The sequence below is a fragment of the Anomaloglossus baeobatrachus genome, chromosome 5 (assembly GCF_048569485.1).
Source record: "Anomaloglossus baeobatrachus isolate aAnoBae1 chromosome 5, aAnoBae1.hap1, whole genome shotgun sequence".
NCBI lineage: Eukaryota > Metazoa > Chordata > Amphibia > Anura > Aromobatidae > Anomaloglossus > Anomaloglossus baeobatrachus.
Window position 1 is genome coordinate 6840021 of NC_134357.1, and position 24785 is coordinate 6864805.

At 52.1% G+C, this 24785-nt stretch overlaps 1 protein-coding gene across 1 annotated transcript in view; it reads right to left on the minus strand.

The window, feature by feature from the left end:
* The window catches only part of FHIP2A (FHF complex subunit HOOK interacting protein 2A), a 66333-nt gene that overhangs the window by 26952 nt on the left and 14596 nt on the right, over positions 1-24785 (minus strand). The window contains exons 6-9 of the mRNA XM_075348151.1: positions 24105-24359; positions 23824-24020; positions 20688-20802; positions 20198-20274 (exon numbers count right to left, since the gene is read on the minus strand). Of these exons, the coding sequence (XP_075204266.1) occupies positions 20198-20274; positions 20688-20802; positions 23824-24020; positions 24105-24359 (644 nt within the window). The remainder of the gene's footprint in view (positions 1-20197; positions 20275-20687; positions 20803-23823; positions 24021-24104; positions 24360-24785) is intronic.

Below are 24785 nucleotides of genomic sequence, written 5' to 3' on the forward strand. Positions count from 1 at the left end.
GTAGTGCTTTGTGTGGCCTCCGGAGGCAGTAGCTATACACCCAATTGTCTGGGTCTCCCAATTAGGAGCGATAAAGAAATATATATACATCTATATACACGGCACCGCTGCACCGGGGGATATCAGGGGTATAAATATATATACATCTATATACACGGCACCGCCGCACCGGGGGATATCAGGGGTATAAATATATATACACATCTATATACACAGCACCGCCGCACCAAGAGATATCAGGGGTATAAATATATATACATCTATATACACGGCACCGCCGCACCGGGGGATATCAGGGGTATAAATATATACACATCTATATACACGGCACCGCCGCACCGGAGATATCAGGGCTATAGATATATATACACATCTATATACACGGCACCGCTGCACCGGAGATATCAGGGGTATAAATATATATACATCTATATACACGGCACCGCCGCACCGGAGATATCAGGGCTATAGATATATATACATCTATATACACGGCACCGCTGCACCGGGGGATATCAGGGGTATAAATATATATACATCTATATACACGGCACCGCCGCACCGGGGGATATCAGGGGTATAAATATATATACATCTATATACACGGCACCGCCGCACCGGGGGATATCAGGGGTATAAATATATATACATCTATATACACGCACCGCCGCACCGGGGGATATCAGGGGTATAAATATATATACATCTATATACACGGCACCGCCGCACCGGAGATATCAGGGGTATAAATATATATACATCTATATACACGGCACCGCCGCACCGGGGGATATCAGGGGTATAAATAATATATACATCTATATACACGGCACCGCCGCACCGGAGATATCAGGGCTATAGATATATATACATCTATATACACGGCACCGCCGCACCGGGGGATATCAGGGGTATAAATATATATACACATCTATATACACGGCACCGCCGCACCGGGGGATATCAGGGCTATAGATATATATACACATCTATATACACGGCACCGCCGCACCAAGAGATATCAGGGGTATAAATATATATACATCTACATACACAGCACCGCCGCACCGGAGATATCAGGGCTATAGATATATATACATCTATATACACGGCACCGCCGCACCGGGGGATATCAGGGGTATAAATATATACACATCTATATACACGGCACCGCCGCACCGGAGATATCAGGGCTATAGATATATATACACATCTATATACACGGCACCGCTGCACCGGAGATATCAGGGGTATAAATATATATACATCTATATACACGGCACCGCCGCACCGGAGATATCAGGGCTATAGATATATATACATCTATATACACGGCACCGCTGCACCGGGGGATATCAGGGGTATAAATATATATACATCTATATACACGGCACCGCCGCACCGGAGATATCAGGGGTATAAATATATATACATCTATATACACGGCACCGCCGCACCGGGGGATATCAGGGGTATAAATATATATACATCTATATACACGGCACCGCCGCACCGGGGGATATTAGGGGTATAAATATATATACATCTATATACACGGCACCGCCGCACCGGAGGATATCAGGGGTGTAAATATATATACATCTATATATACGGCACCGCTGCACCGGGGGATATCAGGGGTGTAAATATATATACATCTATATATACGGCACCGCTGCACCGGGGGATATCAGGGGTGTAAATATATATACATCTATATATACGGCACCGCCGCACCGGGGGATATCAGGGGTGTAAATATATATACATCTATATATACGGCACCGCTGCACTGGGGGATATCAGGGGTATAAATATATATACATCTATATACACGGCACCGCCGCACCGGAGATATCAGGGGTATAAATATATATACATCTATATACACGGCACCGCCGCACCGGAGATATCAGGGGTATAAATATATATACATCTATATACACGGCACCGCCGCACCGGGGGATATCAGGGGTGTAAATGAAGGGAATTTTGTTTACTTACCGTAAATTCCTTTTCTTCTAGCTCCAATTGGGAGACCCAGACAATTGGGTGTATAGGCTATGCCTCCGGAGGCCGCACAAAGTATTACACTCAAAAGTGTTAAGCCCCTCCCCTTCTGCCTATACACCCCCCGTGCTCCCACGGGCTCCTCAGTTTTGGTGCAAAAGCAAGAAGGAGGAAAAAGAATTATAAACTGGTTTAAAGTAACTTCAATCCGAAGGAATATCGGAGAACTGAAACCATTCAACATGAACAACATGTGTACACAAAAAAACAGGGGCGGGGCGCTGGGTCTCCCAATTAGAGCTAGAAGAAAAGGAATTTACGGTAAGTAAACAAAATTCCCTTCTTCTTTGTCGCTCTATTGGGAGACCCAGACAATTGGGACGTCCAAAAGCAGTCCCTGGGTGGGGGTAAAATAATACCTCGTAAGAGAGCCGTAAAACGGCCTCTTCCTACAGGTGAGCAACCGCCGCCTGAAGGACTCGTCTACCTAGGCTGGCATCCGCCGAAGCATAGGTATGCACCTGATAATGCTTCGTGAAAGTGTGCAGGCTCGACCAGGTAGCTGCCTGACACACCTGCTGAGCCGTAGCCTGGTGCCTCAAAGCCCAGGATGCGTCCACGGCTCTGGTAGAATGGGCCTTCAGCCCTGAGGGAACCGGAAGCCCAGCCGAACGGTAAGCTTCGATAATTGGCTCCTTGATCCACCGAGCCAGGGTTGATTTGGAAGCTTGTGACCTTTACGCTGGCCAGCGACAAGGACAAAGAGTGCATCCGAGCGGCGCAGGGGCGCCGTACGAGAAATGTAGAGTCTGAGTGCTCTCACCAGATCTAACAAGTGCAAATCCTTTTCACATTGGTGAACTGGATGAGGACAAAAAGAAGGTAAGGAGATATCCTGATTGAGATGAAAGGGGGATACCACCTTAGGGAGAAATTCCGGAACCGGACGCAGAACCACCTTGTCCTGGTGAAACACCAGGAAGGGGGCTTTGCATGACAGTGCTGCTAGCTCAGACACTCTCCGAAGTGAAGTGACTGCTACTAGGAAAACCACCTTCTGCGAAAGGCGTGAGAGAGAAATATCTGTCATTGGCTCGAACGGTGGTTTCTGAAGAACCATCAGCACCCTGTTCAGATCCCAGGGTTCTAACGGCCGCTTGTAAGGAGGGACGATGTGACAAACCCCCTGCAGGAACGTGCGTACCTGTGGAAGCCTGGCTAGGCGCTTCTGGAAAAACACAGAGAGCGCTGAGACCTTGTCCCTTAAGGGAGCCGAGCGACAAGCCCTTTTCCAGTCCAGATTGAAGGAAGGACAGAAAAGTGGGCAAGGCAAAAGGCCAGGGAGAAAAACCCTGAGCAGAGCACCACGACAGGAAAATTTTCCACGTCCTGTGGTAGATCTTGGCGGACGTTGGTTTCCCTAGCCTGTCTCATGGTGGCAATGACGTCTTGAGATAACCCTGAAGACGCTAGGATCCAGGACTCAATGGCCACACAGTCAGGTTCAGGGCCGCAGAATTCAGATGGAAAAACGGCCCTTGAGATAGCAAGTCTGGTCGGTCTGGTAGTGCCCACGGTTGGCCGACCGTGAGATGCCACAGATCCGGGTACCACGACCTCCTCGGCCAGTCTGGAGCGACGAGGATGGCGCGGCGGCAGTCGGCCCTGATCTTGCGTAACACTCTGGGCAACAGTGCCAGCGGAGGAAACACATAAGGGAGCTGAAACTGCGACCAATCCTGAACTAAGGCGTCTGCCGCCAGAGCTCTGGGATCTTGAGACCGTGCCATGAACGCCGGTACCTTGTTGTTGTGCCGGGACGCCATGAGGTCGACGTCCGGCAACCCCCAGCGGCAACAGATCTCCTGAAACACGTCCGGGTGAAGGGACCATTCCCCTGCGTCCATGGCCTGGCGACTGAGATAATCTGCTTCCCAGTTTTCCACGCCTGGAATGTGAACTGCGGAGATGGTGGAGGCCGTGGCTTCCACCCACAGCAGAATCCGCCGTACTTCCTGGAAGGCTTGCCGACTGCGTGTGCCGCCTTGGTGGTTGATGTATGCCACCGCTGTGGAATTGTCTGACTGAATTCGGATCTGCCTGCCTTCCAGCCACTGCTGGAACGCTTTCAGGGCAAGATACACTGCCCGTATTTCCAGAACATTGATCTGAAGCGATGACTCTTGCTGGGTCCACGTACCCTGAGCCCTGTGGTGGAGAAAAACCGCTCCCCACCCTGACAGACTCGCGTCCGTCGTGACCACCTCCCAGGATGGGGGTAGGAAGGATTTCCCTTTCGATAATGAAGTGGGAAGAAGCCACCACCGAAGGGAAGCTTTGGTCGCCTGCGAGAGGGAGACGTTCCTGTCGAGGGACGTCGGCTTCCTGTCCCATTTGCGTAGGATGTCCCATTGAAGAGGACGCAGGTGAAACTGCGCGAAAGGAACTGCCTCCATTGCTGCCACCATCTTCCCTAGGAAGTGCATGAGGCGCCTCAAGGTGTGTGACTGACCTTGAAGGAGAGATTGCACCCCTGTCTGTAGTGACCGCTGCTTGATCAGCGGAAGCTTCACTATCGCTGAGAGGGTATGAAACTCCATGCCAAGGTATGTCAGCGATTGGGCCGGTGTCAGATTTGACTTTGGAAAATTGATGATCCACCCGAAACTCTGGAGAGTCTCCAGGGTAGCGTCGAGGCTGTGTTGGCATGCCTCTAGAGAGGGTGCCTTGATCAACAGATCGTCCAAGTAAGGGATCACCGAGTGACCCTGAGAGTGGAGGACCGCTACTACAGTAGCCATAACCTTGGTGAAAACCCGTGGGGCTGTTGCCAGGCCGAACGGCAGTGCCACGAACTGCAGGTGTTCGTTCCCTATGGCGAAGCGCAAGAAGCGCTGGTGCTCTGGAGCAATCGGTACGTGGAGATAAGCATCTTTGATATCGATCGATGCAAGGAAATCTCCCTGGGACATTGAGGCGATGACGGAACGGAGGGATTCCATCCGGAACCGCCTGGTCTTTACGTGTTTGTTGAGAAGTTTCAGGTCCAGGACAGGTCGGAAAGACCCGTCCTTCTTTGGGACCACAAACAAGTTGGAGTAAAAACCGTGGCCCTGTTGCTGAAGAGGAACAGGGACCACCACTCCTTCTGCCTTCAGAATGCCCAGCGCCTGCAGAAGAGCCTCGGCTCGTTCGGGAGGCGGGGATGACCTGAAGAATCGAGTCGGGGGACGAGAGGTAAACTCTATCTTGTAACCGTGAGACAGAATGTCTCTCACCCAACGGTCTTTTACCCGTGGCATCCAGGTGTCGCAAAAGCGGGAGAGCCTGCCACCGACCGAGGATGCGGAGTGAGGATGCCGAAAGTCATGAGGAAGCCGCTTTGGTAGCGGCACCTCCGGTGGTCTGTTTAGGACGTGACTTAGACCTCCATGCATCAGAGTTCCTTTGATCTTTCTGAGGCCTTTTGGACGGGGAGAATTGGGACCTGCCCGCGCCCCGAAAGGACCGAAACCTCGACTGCCCTCTCCTCTTTTGCGGTATGTTCGGTTTGGGCTGGGGTAAGGATGTATCCTTTCCCTTGGATTGTTGGATGATTTCATCCAAACGCTCGCCAAACAGCCTGTCGCCAGAAATTGGCAAACTGGTTAAGCACTTTTTGGAAACAGAATCTGCCTTCCATTCCCGTAGCCACAAGGCCCTGCGGAGTACCACCGAATTGGCGGCTGCAACCGCCGTACGGCTCGCAGAGTCCAGGATAGCATTAATAGCGTAAAACGCAAATGCCGACGTCTGAGTGGTTATGGACGCCACCTGTGGCGCGGACGTGCGTGTGGCTGCGTCAATTTGCGCTTGACCTGCTGAGATAGCTTGTAGCGCCCATACGGCTGCGAATGCTGGGGCAAAAGAAGCGCCGATAGCTTCATAGATGGATTTCATCCAGAGCTCCATCTGCCTGTCAGTGGCATCTTTGAGTGAAGCCCCATCTTCCACTGCAACTATGGATCTAGCCGCCAGTCTGGAGATTGGAGGATCCACCTTGGGACAGAGTCCAACCCTTGACCACGTCAGGTGGAAAGGGATAACGTGTATCCTTAAGGCGCTTAGAAAACCGCTTATCTGGACAAGCATAGTGATTCTGGACTGCCTCTCTGAAATCAGAGTGGTCCAGAAACATACTCGGTGTACGCTTGGGAAACCTGAAACGGAATTTCTCCTGCTGGGAAGCTGACTCCTCCACCGGAGGAGCTGAGGGAGAAATATCCAACATACGATTGATGGACGCTATAAGGTCGTTCACTATGGCGTCCCCGTCCGAATTATCAAGATTGAGAGCGGCCTCAGGATCAGAATCCTGATCAGCTACTTCCGCGTCATCAACCAGCGATTCCCCCCTCTGAGACCCTGCACAATATGATGATGTCGAGGGAAAATCTAAGCGAGCTCGCTTAGTCGGTCTGGGGCTGGGGTCTGTGTCAGAACCCTCAGCTTGGGATCCATGAGATACCCCGGGAGGACATTGTTGGTCCAGCTGAGGTGGGCCAGGGAACAAAGATTCAACAGAGTCCCTGTGCTGAGATACCGGCCTGGACTGCAAGGCTTCTAGTATCTTAGCCATAGTCTCAGAGAGTTTTGCAAACTCCGTCCCTGTCACCTGAACAGTGTTAGCAGGTGGCTCCCCCTGGGCCCCCCCTAGCAGAGGCTCCGGCTGAGTAAGTGCCACAGGGGCCGAACAGTGCCTACAATGAGGGTCAGTGGAACCTGCCGGTAGCGGGGTCATACATGCGGCGCAGGCAGCATAATAAGCCTGTGTTTTGGCACCCCTGCCTTTCGTGGGCGCCATGCTATTATCTTCCCTGAGCAACACAATAGGGTATATAGCCAGAAATCAACTGTGCACTATACAGTGTAAAGTATATACCATAAACATATACAGTATAGTTACACTACTGCACAATGGGGCTAGCACCTCAGGTGCTGCTTACCACCCGCTTAAAGCAATTGTGCGGTCACCAGAGTCCCTGCCTGGGTCTCCCAGATTTTGTCCCCCTCTGCAGCGTCCGAGGAGCTGACAGGAATGCGTCCTGAGGAGAGGAGGGAGCCGTGGGCGTGACCCAGAAAGAGCGGGAACTGGAGCCTGCACTGTGCACAGTGAGAGGGGTGGAGTATGCAAAGCATGCTCCAGCCCTCAGTGCTGCTCGTTCTGTGCAGCGTCCCGCCCTTCCCCTGCCTGTCAGGGCTGTGGGCGGGAGGAAAGGAAACTAGGCCGCAAAAAGCCGGGGACTCTAGTAATAAACGCGGCCGCCGTAAAAGCGCGGCCGGCGTGGAAGTCCCCGGCGCACTACAAGTCCCAGCCGCGCCGCAGTGTTTCCATGGCAGCGGCGGTCAGTGCGGCAGTCCCTATACATAAACACACTCAGCAACGCTGAGTGTGTAATGGCACATATTAACCCGGTCAGCGCCGCGGTCCCCGGTGCACTAGCACACCCAGCAAAGCTGGAGTGTTGCTGTGCGCGGTCCCCACAGGGATACAGAGTACCTCCAAGTAGCAGGGCCATGTCCCTGAACGGTACCCGGCTCCTATCCAGCAGGCTCCACAGGAGTTGTGGATGAAGCACGGTCTCCTGTGCCTGGAGACCGATAGGATCCCACTTCACCCAGAGCCCTGAGGGGGATGGGGAAGGAAAACAGCATGTGGGCTCCAGCCTCCGTACCCGCAATGGATACCTCAACCTTAACAACACCGCCGACAAGAGTGGGGTGAGAAGGGAGCATGCTGGGGGCTCTATATGGGCCCACTTTTCTTCCATCCGACATGGTCAGCAGCTGCTGCTGACTAATCTGTGGAGCTGTGCTGTGCGTGTCTGACCTCCTTCGCACAAAGCAAAAAACTGAGGAGCCCATGGGAGCACGGGGGGTGTATAGGCAGAAGGGGAGGGGCTTAACACTTTTTAGTGTAATACTTTGTGCGGCCTCCGGAGGCAGTAGCTATACACCCAATTGTCTGGGTCTCCCAATAGAGCGACAAAGAAATATATATATCTATATACACGGCACCGCCGCACCGGGGGATATCAGGGCTATAGATATATATACACATCTATATACACGGCACCGCCGCACCGGGGGATATCAGGGGTATAAATATATATACATCTATATACACGGCACCGCTGCACCGGGGGATATCAGGGGTATAAATATATATACATCTATATACACGGCACCGCCGCACCGGAGATATCAGGGGTATAAATATATATACACATCTATATACACAGCACCGCCGCACCGGGGGATATCAGGGGTGTAAATATATATATATATCTATATACACGGCACCGCCGCACCGGAGATATCAGGGGTATAAATATATATACACATCTATATACACAGCACCGCCGCACCGGAGATATCAGGGGTATAAATATATATACATCTATATACACGGCACCGCCGCACCGGGGGATATCAGGGGTATAAATATATATACATCTATATACACGGCACCGCCGCACCGGGGGATATCAGGGGTATAAATATATATACATCTATATACACGGCACCGCCGCACCGGGGGATATCAGGGGTATAAATATATATACATCTATATACACGGCACTGCCGCACCGGAGATATCAGGGGTATAAATATATATACATCTATATACACGGCACCGCCGCACCGGGAGATATCAGGGCTATAGATATATATACATCTATATACACGGCACCGCTGCACCGGGGGGATATCAGGGGTATAAATATATATACATCTATATACACGGCACCGCCGCACCGGGGGATATCAGGGGTATAAATATATATACATCTATATACACGGCACCGCCGCACCGGGGGATATCAGGGGTGTAAATATATATACATCTATATACACGGCACCGCCGCACCGGGGGATATCAGGGGTATAAATATATATACATCTATATACACGGCACCGCCGCACCGGGGGATATCAGGGGTATAGATATATATACATCTATATACACGGCACCGCCGCACCGGAGGATATCAGGGGTATAAATATATATACATCTATATACACGGCACCGCCGCACCGGAGATATCAGGGGTATAAATATATATACATCTATATACACGGCACCGTCGCACCGGGGGATATCAGGGGTATAAATATATATACATCTATAGACACGGCACCGCCGCACCGGGGGATATCAGGGGTGTAAATATATATACATCTATATACACGGCACCGCCGCACCGGGGGATATCAGGGCTATAGATATATATACACATCTATATACACGGCACCGCCGCACCGGGGGATATCAGGGGTATAAATATATATACATCTATATACACGGCACCGCTGCACCGGGGGATATCAGGGGTATAAATATATATACATCTATATACACGGCACCGCCGCACCGGAGATATCAGGGGTATAAATATATATACACATCTATATACACAGCACCGCCGCACCGGGGGATATCAGGGGTGTAAATATATATATATATCTATATACACGGCACCGCCGCACCGGAGATATCAGGGGTATAAATATATATACACATCTATATACACAGCACCGCCGCACCGGAGATATCAGGGGTATAAATATATATACATCTATATACACGGCACCGCCGCACCGGGGGATATCAGGGGTATAAATATATATACATCTATATACACGGCACCGCCGCACCGGGGGATATCAGGGGTATAAATATATATACATCTATATACACGGCACCGCTGCACCGGGGGATATCAGGGGTGTAAATATATATACATCTATATACACGGCACCGCCGCACCGGGGGATATCAGGGCTATAGATATATATACACATCTATATACACGGCACCGCCGCACCGGGGGATATCAGGGGTATAAATATATATACATCTATATACACGGCACCGCCGCACCGGAGATATCAGGGGTATAAATATATATACACATCTATATACACAGCACCGCCGCACCGGGGGATATCAGGGGTGTAAATATATATATATATCTATATACACGGCACCGCCGCACCGGAGATATCAGGGGTATAAATATATATACACATCTATATACACAGCACCGCCGCACCGGAGATATCAGGGGTATAAATATATATACATCTATATACACGGCACCGCCGCACCGGGGGATATCAGGGGTATAAATATATATACATCTATATACACGGCACCGCCGCACCGGGGGATATCAGGGGTATAAATATATATACATCTATATACACGGCACTGCCGCACCGGAGATATCAGGGGTATAAATATATATACATCTATATACACGGCACCGCCGCACCGGGAGATATCAGGGCTATAGATATATATACATCTATATACACGGCACCGCTGCACCGGGGGGATATCAGGGGTATAAATATATATACATCTATATACACGGCACCGCCGCACCGGGGGATATCAGGGGTATAAATATATATACATCTATATACACGGCACCGCCGCACCGGGGGATATCAGGGGTGTAAATATATATACATCTATATACACGGCACCGCCGCACCGGGGGATATCAGGGGTATAAATATATATACATCTATATACACGGCACCGCCGCACCGGGGGATATCAGGGGTATAGATATATATACATCTATATACACGGCACCGCCGCACCGGAGGATATCAGGGGTATAAATATATATACATCTATATACACGGCACCGCCGCACCGGAGATATCAGGGGTATAAATATATATACATCTATATACACGGCACCGCCGCACCGGGGGATATCAGGGGTATAAATATATATACATCTATAGACACGGCACCGCCGCACCGGGGGATATCAGGGGTGTAAATATATATACATCTATATACACGGCACCGCCGCACCGGGGGATATCAGGGGTATAAATATATATACATCTATATACACGGCACCGCCGCACCGGGGGATATCAGGGGTATAGATATATATACATCTATATACACGGCACCGCCGCACCGGAGGATATCAGGGGTATAAATATATATACATCTATATACACGGCACCGCCGCACCGGAGATATCAGGGGTATAAATATATATACATCTATATACACGGCACCGCCGCACCGGGGGATATCAGGGGTATAAATATATATACATCTATAGACACGGCACCGCCGCACCGGGGGATATCAGGGGTGTAAATATATATACATCTATATACACGGCACCGCCGCACCGGGGGATATCAGGGCTATAGATATATATACACATCTATATACACGGCACCGCCGCACCGGGGGATATCAGGGGTATAAATATATATACATCTATATACACGGCACCGCCGCACCGGGGGATATCAGGGGTGTAAATATATATATATCTATATACACGGCACCGCCGCACCGGAGATATCAGGGGTATAAATATATATACATCTATATACACGGCACCGCCGCACCGGGGGATATCAGGGGTGTAAATATATATATATCTATATACATGGCACCGCCGCACCGGGGGATATCAGGGCTATAGATATATATACACATCTATATACACGGCACCGCCGCACCGGAGATATCAGGGATATAAATATATATACATCTATATACACGGCACCGCCGCACCGGGGGATATCAGGGGTATAGATATATATACACATCTATATACACGGCACCGCCGCACCGGGGGATATCAGGGGTATAAATATATATACATCTATATACACGGCACCGCCGCACCGGGGGATATCAGGGGTGTAAATATATATATATATATCTATATACACGGCACCGCCGCACCGGAGATATCAGGGATATAAATATATATACATCTATATACACGGCACCGCCGCACCGGGGGATATCAGGGGTATAAATATATATACATCTATATACACGGCACCGCCGCACCGGGGGATATCAGGGGTGTAAATATATATACATCTATATATACGGCACCGCTGCACCGGGAGATATCAGGGGTATAAATATATATACATCTATATACACGGCACCGCTGCACCGGGGGATATCAGGGGTGTAAATATATATACATCTATATACACGGCACCGCCGCACCGGGGGATATCAGGGGTGTAAATATATATATATATATCTATATACACGGCACCGCCGCACCGGAGATATCAGGGATATAAATATATATACATCTATATACACGGCACCGCCGCACCGGGGGATATCAGGGGTATAAATATATATACATCTATATACACGGCACCGCCGCACCGGGGGATATCAGGGGTGTAAATATATATACATCTATATATACGGCACCGCTGCACCGGGAGATATCAGGGGTATAAATATATATACATCTATATACACGGCACCGCTGCACCGGGGGATATCAGGGGTATAAATATATATACATCTATAGACACGGCACCGCCGCACCGGGGGATATCAGGGGTGTAAATATATATACATCTATATACACGGCACCGCCGCACCGGGGGATATCAGGGGTATAAATGAAGGGAATTTTGTTTACTTACCGTAAATTCCTTTTCTTCTAGCTCCAATTGGGAGACCCAGACAATTGGGTGTATAGCTATTGCCTCTGGAGGCCACACAAAGTATTACACTTAAAAGTGTAAGGCCCCTCCCCTTCTGGCTATACACCCCCAGTGGGATCACTGGCTCACCAGTTTTAGTGCCAAAGCAAGAAGGAGGAAAGCCAATAACTGGTTTAAAGACCAATTCAATCCGAGGAAACATCGGAGAACTGAACCATACCACATGAACAACATGTGTACCCGAAAAAACAGAAAAACCCCGAGAAAACAGGGCGGGTGCTGGGTCTCCCAATTGGAGCTAGAAGAAAAGGAATTTACGGTAAGTAAACAAAATTCCCTTCTTCTTTGTCGCTCCATTGGGAGACCCAGACAATTGGGACGTCCAAAAGCTGTCCCTGGGTGGGTAAAAGAATACCTCATGATAGGGCCGTCAAACGGCCCTCTCCTACAGGTGGCCAACCGCCGCCTGAATGACTTATCTACCTAGGCTGGCGTCTGCCGAAGCGTAGGTATGCATCTGATAATGCTTGGTAAAAGTAAGTAGACTCGACCAGGTGGGTGCCTGACACACCTGCTGAGCCGTAGCCTGGTGCCGTAATGCCCAGGATGCACCCACGGCTCTGGTAGAATGGGCCTTCGGCCTTGAGAGAACCAGAAGCCCAGTAGAACTGTAGGTTTCAAGAATTGGTTCCTCGAGCCCCCGAGCAAGGGTGGATCTGGAAGCTTGCGACTGTTTACGCCGACCAGCGACAAGGACAAAGAGTGCATCCGGGTGGCGCAGGAGCGCCATGCGGGAAGTAGAACCTGAGTGCTCTCACCAGAACCAACAGATGCAAATCTTTCTGAAATTGATGGACTGGACGAGGACACAAAGAAGGTGAGGTGATATCCTGATTGATATGAAAATGGGATACCACCTTAGGGAGAAATTCCGGAACCGGACGCAGAACTACCCTGTCCTGGTGAAGGACCAGGAAGGGAGTTTGTATGAGAGCGTTGCTAGCTCGGAAACTCTCCTAAGAGACGAGACCGTTACTAGAAGGCCACTTCCCGTGAAAAACGGGAAGGGAGACATCCTTCAAAGGCTCGAAAGGCGGCATCTGGAGAGCAATTAGAACCTTGTTCAGATCTCAGGGCTCTAACGGCCGCTTGTACGGAGTGCTGAGAAGACAAACTCCCCGTAGGAACGTGCGTACCTGAGGAAGTCGTCGTTTCTGAAAAAATACAGATAGCGCTGAGACTTGTCCCTAAAGGGAACTGAGCGACAACCCATTTTCCTACCTAGATTGCAGGAAGGAAGGAAACATAGACGATGCAACCGGCCAGGGAGAAACACCCTGCGCCGAGCACCGAGATAAGAACATCTTCCACGTCCTGTGGTCAATCTTGGCGGACGTTGGTATGCTAGCCTGTCTCATGGTGGCAACCACGTCCTGAGGTAATCCTGACGACACTAGGTTCCAGGACTCAATGCCACACCATCCGGTTGAGGGCCGTAGAATCCAAATGGAAGAATGGCCCTTGAGACAGCCAGTCTGATTGGTCTGGTAGTGCCCCCGGTTAGCCTACCGTGAGGCACCACAGAACCGAGTACCACAACATCCTCGGCCAATTTGTAGCGACGAGGATGGCGCGGCCGCAGTCGGTCTTGATCTAGCGCAGTACTCTGGGCAACAATGCCAGAGGTGGCACCTAAGGTAGCTGGAACTGCGACCAATGCTGAACTAAGGCGTTTGCCGCCAGAGCTCGATGATTGTGAAACCGTGCCATGAAGCTGGCACATTGTTGTTGTGCCGTGACGCCATTAGATCGACGTCCGGCCTCTGTCAGCGGCGCCAGATCTCCTGAAACCCGTCCGGGTGAGGAGACCATACTCTTTCGGCCACACCTCAGCGACTTAGGAAGTCAGCTTCCTAGTTTCCACACTTGGGATGTGAATTGTGGATATGGTGGATGCCGTGTCTTCCACCCACATCAGAACCTGCCGGACTTCCTGGAAGGCTTGCCGGTTGCGCGTTCTTCCTTGGTGGTTGATGTATGCCACCGCTGTGGAGCTGTCCGACTGAAGTCGGATATGCTTGCTTTCCAGCCGCTGTTGGAAGGATTGTAGGGCAAGATACACTGCTCTGTGTTCAAGAACATTGATCTGAAGAGTGGACTCTTGCTGAGTCCACGTACCCTGAGCGCTGTAGTGGAGAAAAACTGCTCCCCACCCTGATAGACTCGCGTCTGTCGTAACTATCGCCCAGGACGGGGATAGGAAGGACCTTCTTTTTGACCAAGAGGTGAGAAGAAGCCACCACCGTAGAGATTCCTTGGCCGCCTGAGAAGAACGACGACTCTGTTGAGGGACGTCGACTCCTCGTCCCATTGGCGGAGAATGTCCCATTGTAGTGGACGCAGTAAAACTGCGCGAAAGGAACTGCCTCCATTGCTACCATCTTACGTAGGAAGTGCATGAGGCGTGTCAATGTGTGCGACTGGTTCTTAAAGAAGAGCTTGCAGCCCGTAGTGAATGCTGTTTGTCTAGCGGCAGCTTCACTATCGCTGAGAGAGTAAGAAACTCTATGCCTAGATATGTTATCGATAGGGTCGGGGTCGGATCTGACTTTAAAAAGTTGATGATCCACCCAAAACTCTAGAGAGTCTCCAGCGCAACGTTCGGGCAGTGTTGGCATGTTTCCTAAGAGAGTGCCTTGACAAGTAGATCGTCTAAATACGGGACCACAGAGCGACCCTGAGAGTGCAGGACTGTGACTACTGCTGCCCTGACCTTGGCGAAGACCAGTTGGACTGTCGCTAGCCGGAAGGTAGAGCTACGAACAGAGGGTGTTCGTCTCCTATAACGAAGCGTAGAGACGCTAGTGCTCTGGATCAATCGGCACGTGTGGATAAGCATCCTTGATGCCTAATGATGCTAGGAAATATCCTTGGGACCTTGAGGCGATGACATGGCGGAGGGATTCCATCCGGAACCGCCTGGTGTCCACGAGCTTGCTGAGCATTTTTAGATCCAGAACGGGACGGAACGGCCCGTTGTTATAGGTACCGCAAAGAATTTGGGGTAAAAACCGTGACCTTGTTCCTGAAGAGGAACGGGGGTCATCACTCTTTCTGCCTATAGAGTGCACCCTGTTTGCAGAAGAGCAGCGGCCCGGCCGGGAGGTGGAGAAATTCTGAAGAATCGAGTTGGAGGACGAGAAGTGAGCTCTATCCTGTACCCGTGAGACAGAATGTCTCACACTCAATGGTCATTGACCTATGGCAGCTAAATATCGCCAAGGCGGGAGAGCCTGCTACCGACCGAGGCCGCAAGTCATGAGGAAGCCGCCTTGGAAGCGGGTTTTCCGACTGTCGCTTTTTTGGGCGAGACTGAGCCCGCTAAGAATCTTAGCTCCTCTGATCCTTTTGAGTCCACCTTGGACGAGGAAAAATGGGACCTGCCCGAGCCTCGAAAAGGCCGAAAACCCCGACTGCCTCTTGCTCTGTTGGGGTTTGTTGTGTCCGGGCTGAGGAAAGGATGAATCCTTACCCCTGGACTGTTTGATGGTTACATCCAACGCTCACCAAACAGTCGGTCAGCAGAAAAAGGCAACTGGTTAGGCAACCTTTTTTGGAAGCAGAATCTGCCTTCCATTCACTTAACGAGCAGACCAGGCTCTGCTTAAAAACACGGAGTAGCGGAGGCTACCGCCGCACGGTTCGCAGAGTCCAGGACAACCTGAATCGCGTAAGAAACAAATGCAGACATTTGAGAGGTTAAGGATGCCACCTGCGGCACAGATGTACGTGTAACCGTGTCAATCTGTGTAAGACAAGCTGAAATAGCTTGGAGTGCCCCAAGGGAGAGAATGCCGGAGCCAACGGTGCGCCGACAGCCTCATAGATGGCTTTCGACCAGAGATCCATCTGTCTGTCAGTGGCATCTTTGAGTTTGCAGTTCCATCTCCCACTGCAACTATGGATCTAGCTACAAGCCTGGAGATTGGAGGATGCCGCTCGGGACATTGGGTCCAGTCCTTGACCAAGTCAGGGGACAGGGATAGCGTGTATCCTAAGCCGTTTGGAGAAGCGCATATCTGGATAAGCGTGATGTTCCTGGACTGCCTCTCTGAAGGCAGAGTGGTCCAGAAAAATACGTGAAGCTGACTCCTCCACTGGAGGAGTTGTGAGAAATAACCCACATTCTATAGATGGACGCTATAAGATTATTTACTATGGCGTCACAATCAGGTGTATCCAGATTGAGAGCGGTCTCAGGATCAGAATCCTGAGCCGCTACTTCCGCCTCATTACACAGCGAGTCCTTCTGTTAGGACCCTGATGAAACCGAGGCCGCTCATAGCGAGCCCACTTAGGCTGTCTGGGACTGACGTCCGTGCAGAGCCGTGACTCTGGGATGCGTGTGACATTCCCGGAGCTGTTAGTTATTCACACTGAGGGGGGCCATGGATCAATGATTCAACAGTGCCCATATTGTGAGAGACATGTCCGGACTGCTAGGCTTCTAGTATCATAGCCATAGTCTCAGAAAAACTGTCAGTAAATACTGCAGACACCGTCCTCATCCCCTGGCCATTAGTGCATACAATGGGAGTCTATGTAACCTGCCGGCCGTATAGCCGTACATGCTGTACCAGCTGTATAGAAAACCATGTGGTTCTGCACCTTTGTTTTACACAGAGAATATGCTGATAACTCCTCCGCATAATCCAGGAGGGTATATACAACGTGCGACCAAACAGTGCAATGTATATAGTACAAGCATATCTATAAGTGCACTTCTGCACTAGTGGGGTTAGCACCACAGGTGCTGCTTAACGCCTGTTACAGCGATTGTGTGACTATCAGAATGCCAGGGTCTTCCACACTTGTCTCTGTATCGTACAGAAACTGACACTAATGGCTGCCGGCGTCCTTGTAGAGAAGGAAGCCGTGGGCGTGCCTGAGAAAGTGCGGGAATCAGGATTCACAGTGCACACAGTGAGAGGGGTGGAGTATGCAAAACATACTCCAGCTCTCAGCTCTGCTCTATGCAGCGTCACGCCCCTACCCTGACTGTCAGGGCTCCCAGCGGCCGGCGCGACCGCCCTAGAAGTGGCCAGCGTCCCGCCCCTCTCCTGACTGGCAGGTCTGGGGGCGGGAACGAACTAAAGCAGGCCGCAAAAGCCGGGGACTCGAGTTATCAGCGCGGCCGCCGTAAAAGCGCGGGCCGCGCTGAAGTCCCCGGCGCACTACAAGTGCCAGCCGCGCCGCTGTTCCAGCGGCCGGCGCGCCCGAGTCCTAGACGTGGGCAGCGTCCCGCCCCTCTCCTGACTGGCAGGTCTGGGGGCGGGAACGAACGGAAGCAGGCCGCAAAAGCCGGGGACTGTAGTTATCAGCGCGGCCGCCGTAAAAGCGCAGGCCGCGCTGAAGTCCCCGGCGCACTACAAGTGCCAGCCGTGCCGCAGTCCCAGCGGCCGGCGCGGCCGAGTCCCATAAGTGTGCCTGCTTCAGCTAAGCTGAATGAGGCTATGGCACAGGCGCCGCAGCGCTGATGTCCCCCGGCGCACTACAACACCCAGCATGCTGCGGTGTGAGCGCCAAATGCACGGGGACACAGAGTACCTTGAGGAAGCAGGGCCATGTCCCTGATGTACTCCGCTCCATCCAGCATCTTCTCCAGGGGCTGTAGATGGAGCACGGTCTCAGTGCCTGGAGACCGGTAAATCCCACTTCACCCAGAGCCCTGTAAAAAGGGATGGGGAAGGAATCAGCATGTGGGCTCCTGCCGCCGTACCCGCAATGGGTACCTCAACCTTACAAACACCTCCGACATACAGTGGGGTGAGAAGGGAGCATGCTGGGGACACTATATGTGTCCTCTTTTCTTCCATCCGACATAGTCAGCAGCTGCTGCTGACTAAAAAGTGGAGCTATGCGTGGATGTGTTGCCTCCTTCGCACAAAGCACAAAACTGGTGAGCCAGTGATCCCACTGGGGGTGTATAGCCAGAAGGGGAGGGGCCTTACACTTTTAAGTGTAATACTTTGTGTGGCCTCCAGAGGCAATAGCTATACACCCAATTGTCTGGGTCTCCCAATGGAGCGACAAAGAAATATATACATCTATATACACGGCACCGCCGCACCGGGGGATATCAGGGGTATAGATATATATACATCTATATACACGGCACCGCCGCACCGGAGGATATCAGGGGTATAAATATATATACATCTATATACACGGCACCGCCGCACCGGAGATATCAGGGGTATAAATATATATACATCTATATACACGGCACCGCCGCACCGGGGGATATCAGGGGTATAAATATATATACATCTATAGACACGGCACCGCCGCACCGGGGGATATCAGGGGTGTAAATATATATACATCTATATACACGGCACCGCCGCACCGGGGGATATCAGGGCTATAGATATATATACACATCTATATACACGGCACCGCCGCACCGGGGGATATCAGGGGTATAAATATATATACATCTATATACACGGCACCGCCGCACCGGGGGATATCAGGGGTGTAAATATATATATATCTATATACACGGCACCGCCGCACCGGAGATATCAGGGGTATAAATATATATACATCTATATACACGGCACCGCCGCACCGGGGGATATCAGGGGTGTAAATATATATATATCTATATACATGGCACCGCCGCACCGGGGGATATCAGGGCTATAGATATATATACACATCTATATACACGGCACCGCCGCACCGGAGATATCAGGGATATAAATATATATACATCTATATACACGGCACCGCCGCACCGGGGGATATCAGGGCTATAGATATATATACACATCTATATACACGGCACCGCCGCACCGGGGGATATCAGGGGTATAAATATATATACATCTATATACACGGCACCGCCGCACCGGGGGATATCAGGGGTGTAAATATATATATATATCTATATACACGGCACCGCCGCACCGGAGATATCAGGGATATAAATATATATACATCTATATACACGGCACCGCCGCACCGGGGGATATCAGGGGTATAAATATATATACATCTATATACACGGCACCGCCGCACCGGGGGATATCAGGGGTGTAAATATATATACATCTATATATACGGCACCGCTGCACCGGGAGATATCAGGGGTATAAATATATATACATCTATATACACGGCACCGCTGCACCGGGGGATATCAGGGGTATAAATATATATACATCTATATACACGGCACCGCTGCACCGGGGGATATCAGGGGTGTAAATATATATACATCTATATATACGGCACCGCTGCACCGGGGGATATCAGGGGTATAAATATATATACATCTATATATACGGCACCGCCGCACCGGGGGATATCAGGGGTGTAAATATATATACATCTATATACACGGCACCGCCGCACCGGGGGATATCAGGGGTATAAATATATATACATCTATATACACGGCACCGCTGCACCGGGGGATATCAGGGGTATAAATATACAACCCATAAGGCACATGCCAAAAATGGAAAAAAATGAAGCCAGAAATGTCGACTTTTACTGTGCCCTCATTGCAAAAACACAACAGAAGCCATCATCTCACAGGGCCCCGATGGTTACTTTAGTTCCCAGCATTACGTGGCCATCTGCGCACGATACTCACGTCTGCATGAGCTGCGGCTCCAGCACGCTCACCAGGAACCGCTCCCGCACGGACCGAGCCATGGTGGTGGCCGCCATCTGAGGAGAAAGCGCACAGTTATCACAGGACGAGTCAGGAGGAATCTACGGGTGACGTGAAGCCGGCAGAATCCGACATAAGGGGCTCTGGCCCCGTCACTTCTCAGGGCCTCCAGGTGCCATAAAAGAGGACGGAGCCCCAGATGACGAGACGTGATGGAGGGGTGCACAGGGTCTACAGAAGTATTCACACCGGTCACTAGTGGGGGCTTTTTTGGATGAATGGAAATATTTTGGAATCTTTAATGTTATAATAATACAATATTTATCACAATTCTCAAAAACTGATGAAAGCTTTTCAGGTGCGACATGCGGCTAATCCTCTGCACCATGAAAACGCGATCTGTGAGGGTCCGGGCCCCGGGACCACTGCGCGAGTCATCACCAGATCCCGCAGATCACTGATCACTCACCCGCTGCGCTTCTTTAATCAGCTGATCGCAATAATCAAACCAGGACAGGAACGAGATCAGGGCTCTTTTTCCGGGGAAGGCCGAGGCGTCCTCCTTCACATTGTATGAATCCAGTCTGCAGAGAACACAGCGGACAGCGACATCACTGCGGGAAGACACACGCGCAGCAGCCGGCGTCCTCACAAAGCATGGCCGCCGTACATATATCCTCCGCCTCACACGCAGAAGCCGGCGTCCTCACAAAGCACGTCCGGCGTACATATATCCTCCGTCTCACACGCAGCAGCCGGCGTCCTCACAAAGCATGGCCGCCGTACATATATCCTCCGCCTCACACGCAGCAGCCGGCGTCCTCACAAAGCACGGCCGGCATACATATATCCTCCTCACGCGCAGCAGCCGGCGTCCTCACAAAGCATGGCCGCCGTACATATATCCTCCGCCTCACACGCAGCAGCCGGCGTCCTCACAAAGCACGGCCGGCATACATATATCCTCCTCACGCGCAGCAGCCGGCGTCCTCACAAAGCATGGCCGCCGTACATATATCCTCCGTCTCACACGCAGCAGCCGGCGTCCTCACAAAGCACGGCCGGCGTACATATATCCTCCGCCTCACACGCAGCAGCCGGCGTCCTCACAAAGCACGGCCGCCGGCGTCCTCACAAAGCACGGCCGCCGTACATATATCCTCCGCCTCACACGCAGCAGCCGGCGTCCTCACAAAGCACGTCCGGCGTACACATATCCTCCGCCTCACACGCAGCAGCCGGCGTCCTCACAAAGCATGGCCGGCATACATATATCCTCCTCACACGCAGCAGCCGGCGTCCTCACAAAGCATGGTCGCCGTACATATATCCTCCTCACACCTCACACACAGAAGCCGGCGTCCTCACAAAGCACGTTCGGCGTACATATATCCTCCGCCTCACACGCAGCAGCCGGCGTCCTCACAAAGCACGGCTGGCGTACATATATCCTCCGCCTCACACACAGAAGCCGGCGTCCTCACAAAGCACGGCCGGCGTACATATATCCTCCGCCTCACACGCAGCAGCCGGCGTCCTCACAAAGCACGGCCGGCGTACATATATCCTCCGCCTCACACGCAGCAGCCGGCGTCCTCACAAAGCACGTCCGGCGTACATATATCCTCCGCCTCACACGCAGAAGCCGGCGTCCTCACAAAGCACGGCCAGCGTACATATATCCTCCGCCTCACACGCAGAAGCCGACGTCCTCACAAAGCACGGCCGCCGTACATATATCCTCCGCCTCACACGCAGCAGCCGGCGTCCTCACAAAGCACGGCCAGCGTACATATATCCTCCGCCTCACACGCAGAAGCCGGCGTCCTCACAAAGCACGGCCAGCGTACATATATCCTCCGCCTCACACGCAGAAGCCGGCGTCCTCACAAAGCACGGCCAGCGTACATATATCCTCCGCCTCACACGCAGAAGCCGGCGTCCTCACAAAGCACGGCCGGCGTACATATATCCTCCGCCTCACACGCAGAAGCCGGCGTCCTCACAAAGCACGGCCAGCGTACATATATCCTCCGCCTCACACGCAGAAGCCGGCGTCCTCACAAAGCACGGCCAGCGTACATATATCCTCCGCCTCACACGCAGAAGCCGGCGTCCTCACAAAGCATGGCCGCCGTACATATATCCTCCGCCTCACACGCAGAAGCCGGCATCCTCACAAAGCACGGCCAGCGTACATATATCCTCCGCCTCACACGCAGAAGCCGGCGTCCTCACAAAGCACGTCCGGCGTACATATATCCTCCGCCTCACACGCAGCAGCCGGCGTCCTCACAAAGCACGTCCGGCGTACATATATCCTCCGCCTCACACGCAGAAGCCGGCGTCCTCACAAAGCACGTCCGGCGTACATATATCCTCCGCCTCACACGCAGAAGCCGGCGTCCTCACAAAGCACGGCCGGCGTACATATATCCTCCTCACATGCAGCAGCCGGCATCCTCACAAAGCACGGCCAGCGTACATATATCCTCCGCCTCACACGCAGAAGCCGGGGTCCTCACAAAGCACGGCCGGCGTACATCTATCCTCCTCACACGCAGAAGCCGGCGTACATCTATCCTCCTCACACGCAGAAGCCGGCGTCCATCTATCCTCCTCACACGCAGAAGCCGGCGTCCATCTATCCTCCTCACACGCAGAAGCCGGCGTACATCTATCCTCCTCACACGCAGAAGCCGGCGTCCATCTATCCTCCTCACACGCAGAAGCCGGCGTCCATCTATCCTCCTCACACGCAGAAGCCGGCGTCCATCTATCCTCCTCACACGCAGAAGCCGGCGTCCATCTATCCTCCTCACACGCAGAAGCCGGCGTCCATCTATCCTCCTCACACGCAGAAGCCGGCGTCCATCTATCCTCCTCACACGCAGAAGCCGGCGTCCATCTATCCTCCTCACACGCAGAAGCCGGCGTACATCTATCCTCCTCACACGCAGAAGCCGGCGTACATCTATCCTCCTCACACGCAGAAGCCGGCGTACATCCTCCTCACACGCAGAAGCCGGCGTCCATCTATCCTCCGCCTCACACGCAGAAGCCGGCGTCCATCTATCCTCCGCCTCACACGCAGAAGCCGGCGTCCATCTATCCTCCTCACACGCAGAAGCCGGCGTACATCTATCCTCCTCACACGCAGAAGCCGGCGTACATCTATCCTCCTCACACGCAGAAGCCGGCGTACATCCTCCTCACATGCAGAAGCCGGCGTCCATCTATCCTCCTCACACGCAGAAGCCGGCGTACATCTATCCTCCTCACACGCAAAAGCCGGCGTCCATCTATCCTCCTCACACGCAGAAGCCGGCGTCCATCTATCCTCCGCCTCACACGCAGAAGCCGGCGTCCATCTATCCTCCTCCTCACACGCAGGCAGTTTGCACTTTACTGTTTAACATTTTCAGCAGTTTTTTGTAAACCCTTTTCTTTACAGCTGGTTGCCTTGGAGACCGACCACCGCTGGTGGAGAACATGCGCAGGGCTTGCGCACTCTGTAGGCCCGGATCGCGATGTCCCCTCCTGACCCCGCGAAGCTTATTACAGACAATATGGAGCCGTCATCAACATCTGACATTCGATCTTACCCCCAGTTAATCCCCTCCACAGTTTCTATGTCCAGGGGGTCGATGGACGGCGGCAGCGCGCGGTACAGGGATGTCAGCTGGGCGGTCAGCAGCTGGCACAGCGCCGTGTTCTGCGTAAGGCACTTGGCAGCTGCCGGCTCCGGGAGACTGACCAGCAGCATTAACCCTTCACAGGCCTTGACAGCGATCCGTCCATCCTGGGACAGAGGACACCAGACGTTACACACAGACGGCCGTCACGTATGCAGCGCACCGCGGTCACATCGGCAGAGATCACTCACCGGGCTCCGCGTCAGGTTCAGCAAGGAATTGACCAGATTGTAGTCTTGCAGGACGTGATTTGTGGACGGTCCGGGGGTCTCCAGTTTGTCCGCGGGGGCCGGGCTCGCAGGTACGTCTCCCTCCGCCATACTGCCTCCTGCCTCTGGAGGCTGAACCTGCCCCGTGTCATCAGCTACAACCTCCTGCGTGCCGCCTCCAGAGGACGCCCCCAGGGGAACACAGGGGCCAGCGACAACAACCGGCTTCAGTTTGCTCTAAAAAGAAAAATAAACCAAAAAACATTGTGTGAAAAAATGAAGGAATCTCCCAATCTCTAATAAACAAACCGTATTATCTGGGCCGTTATGGGGGGCTGAATACATCACCAGTGCTACTCTCACAGGAGAGACCCCAAATGCTTTGCTCATGTAGAATAATAAACGGAGCAGGTGCCCACCCTCCCCAGGTCCATCGCTGGCTCTCCGCCACTGCCCGCTGTCTAGGTGTTGGATGCAGCGAAGGAATCATGATTAAAGAATGAATCACCGCTGCAGCCAATCACTGAACTCAGTGATCATCTAAATCCACAGAACCACTGAGCTCATTCATTGGCTGCAGCAGTGACATTATGACAGCGCACGTCACAGCTGCAGCCAATCGCTGAACTCAGTGGTCATCTAAATACACAGAACCACTGAGCT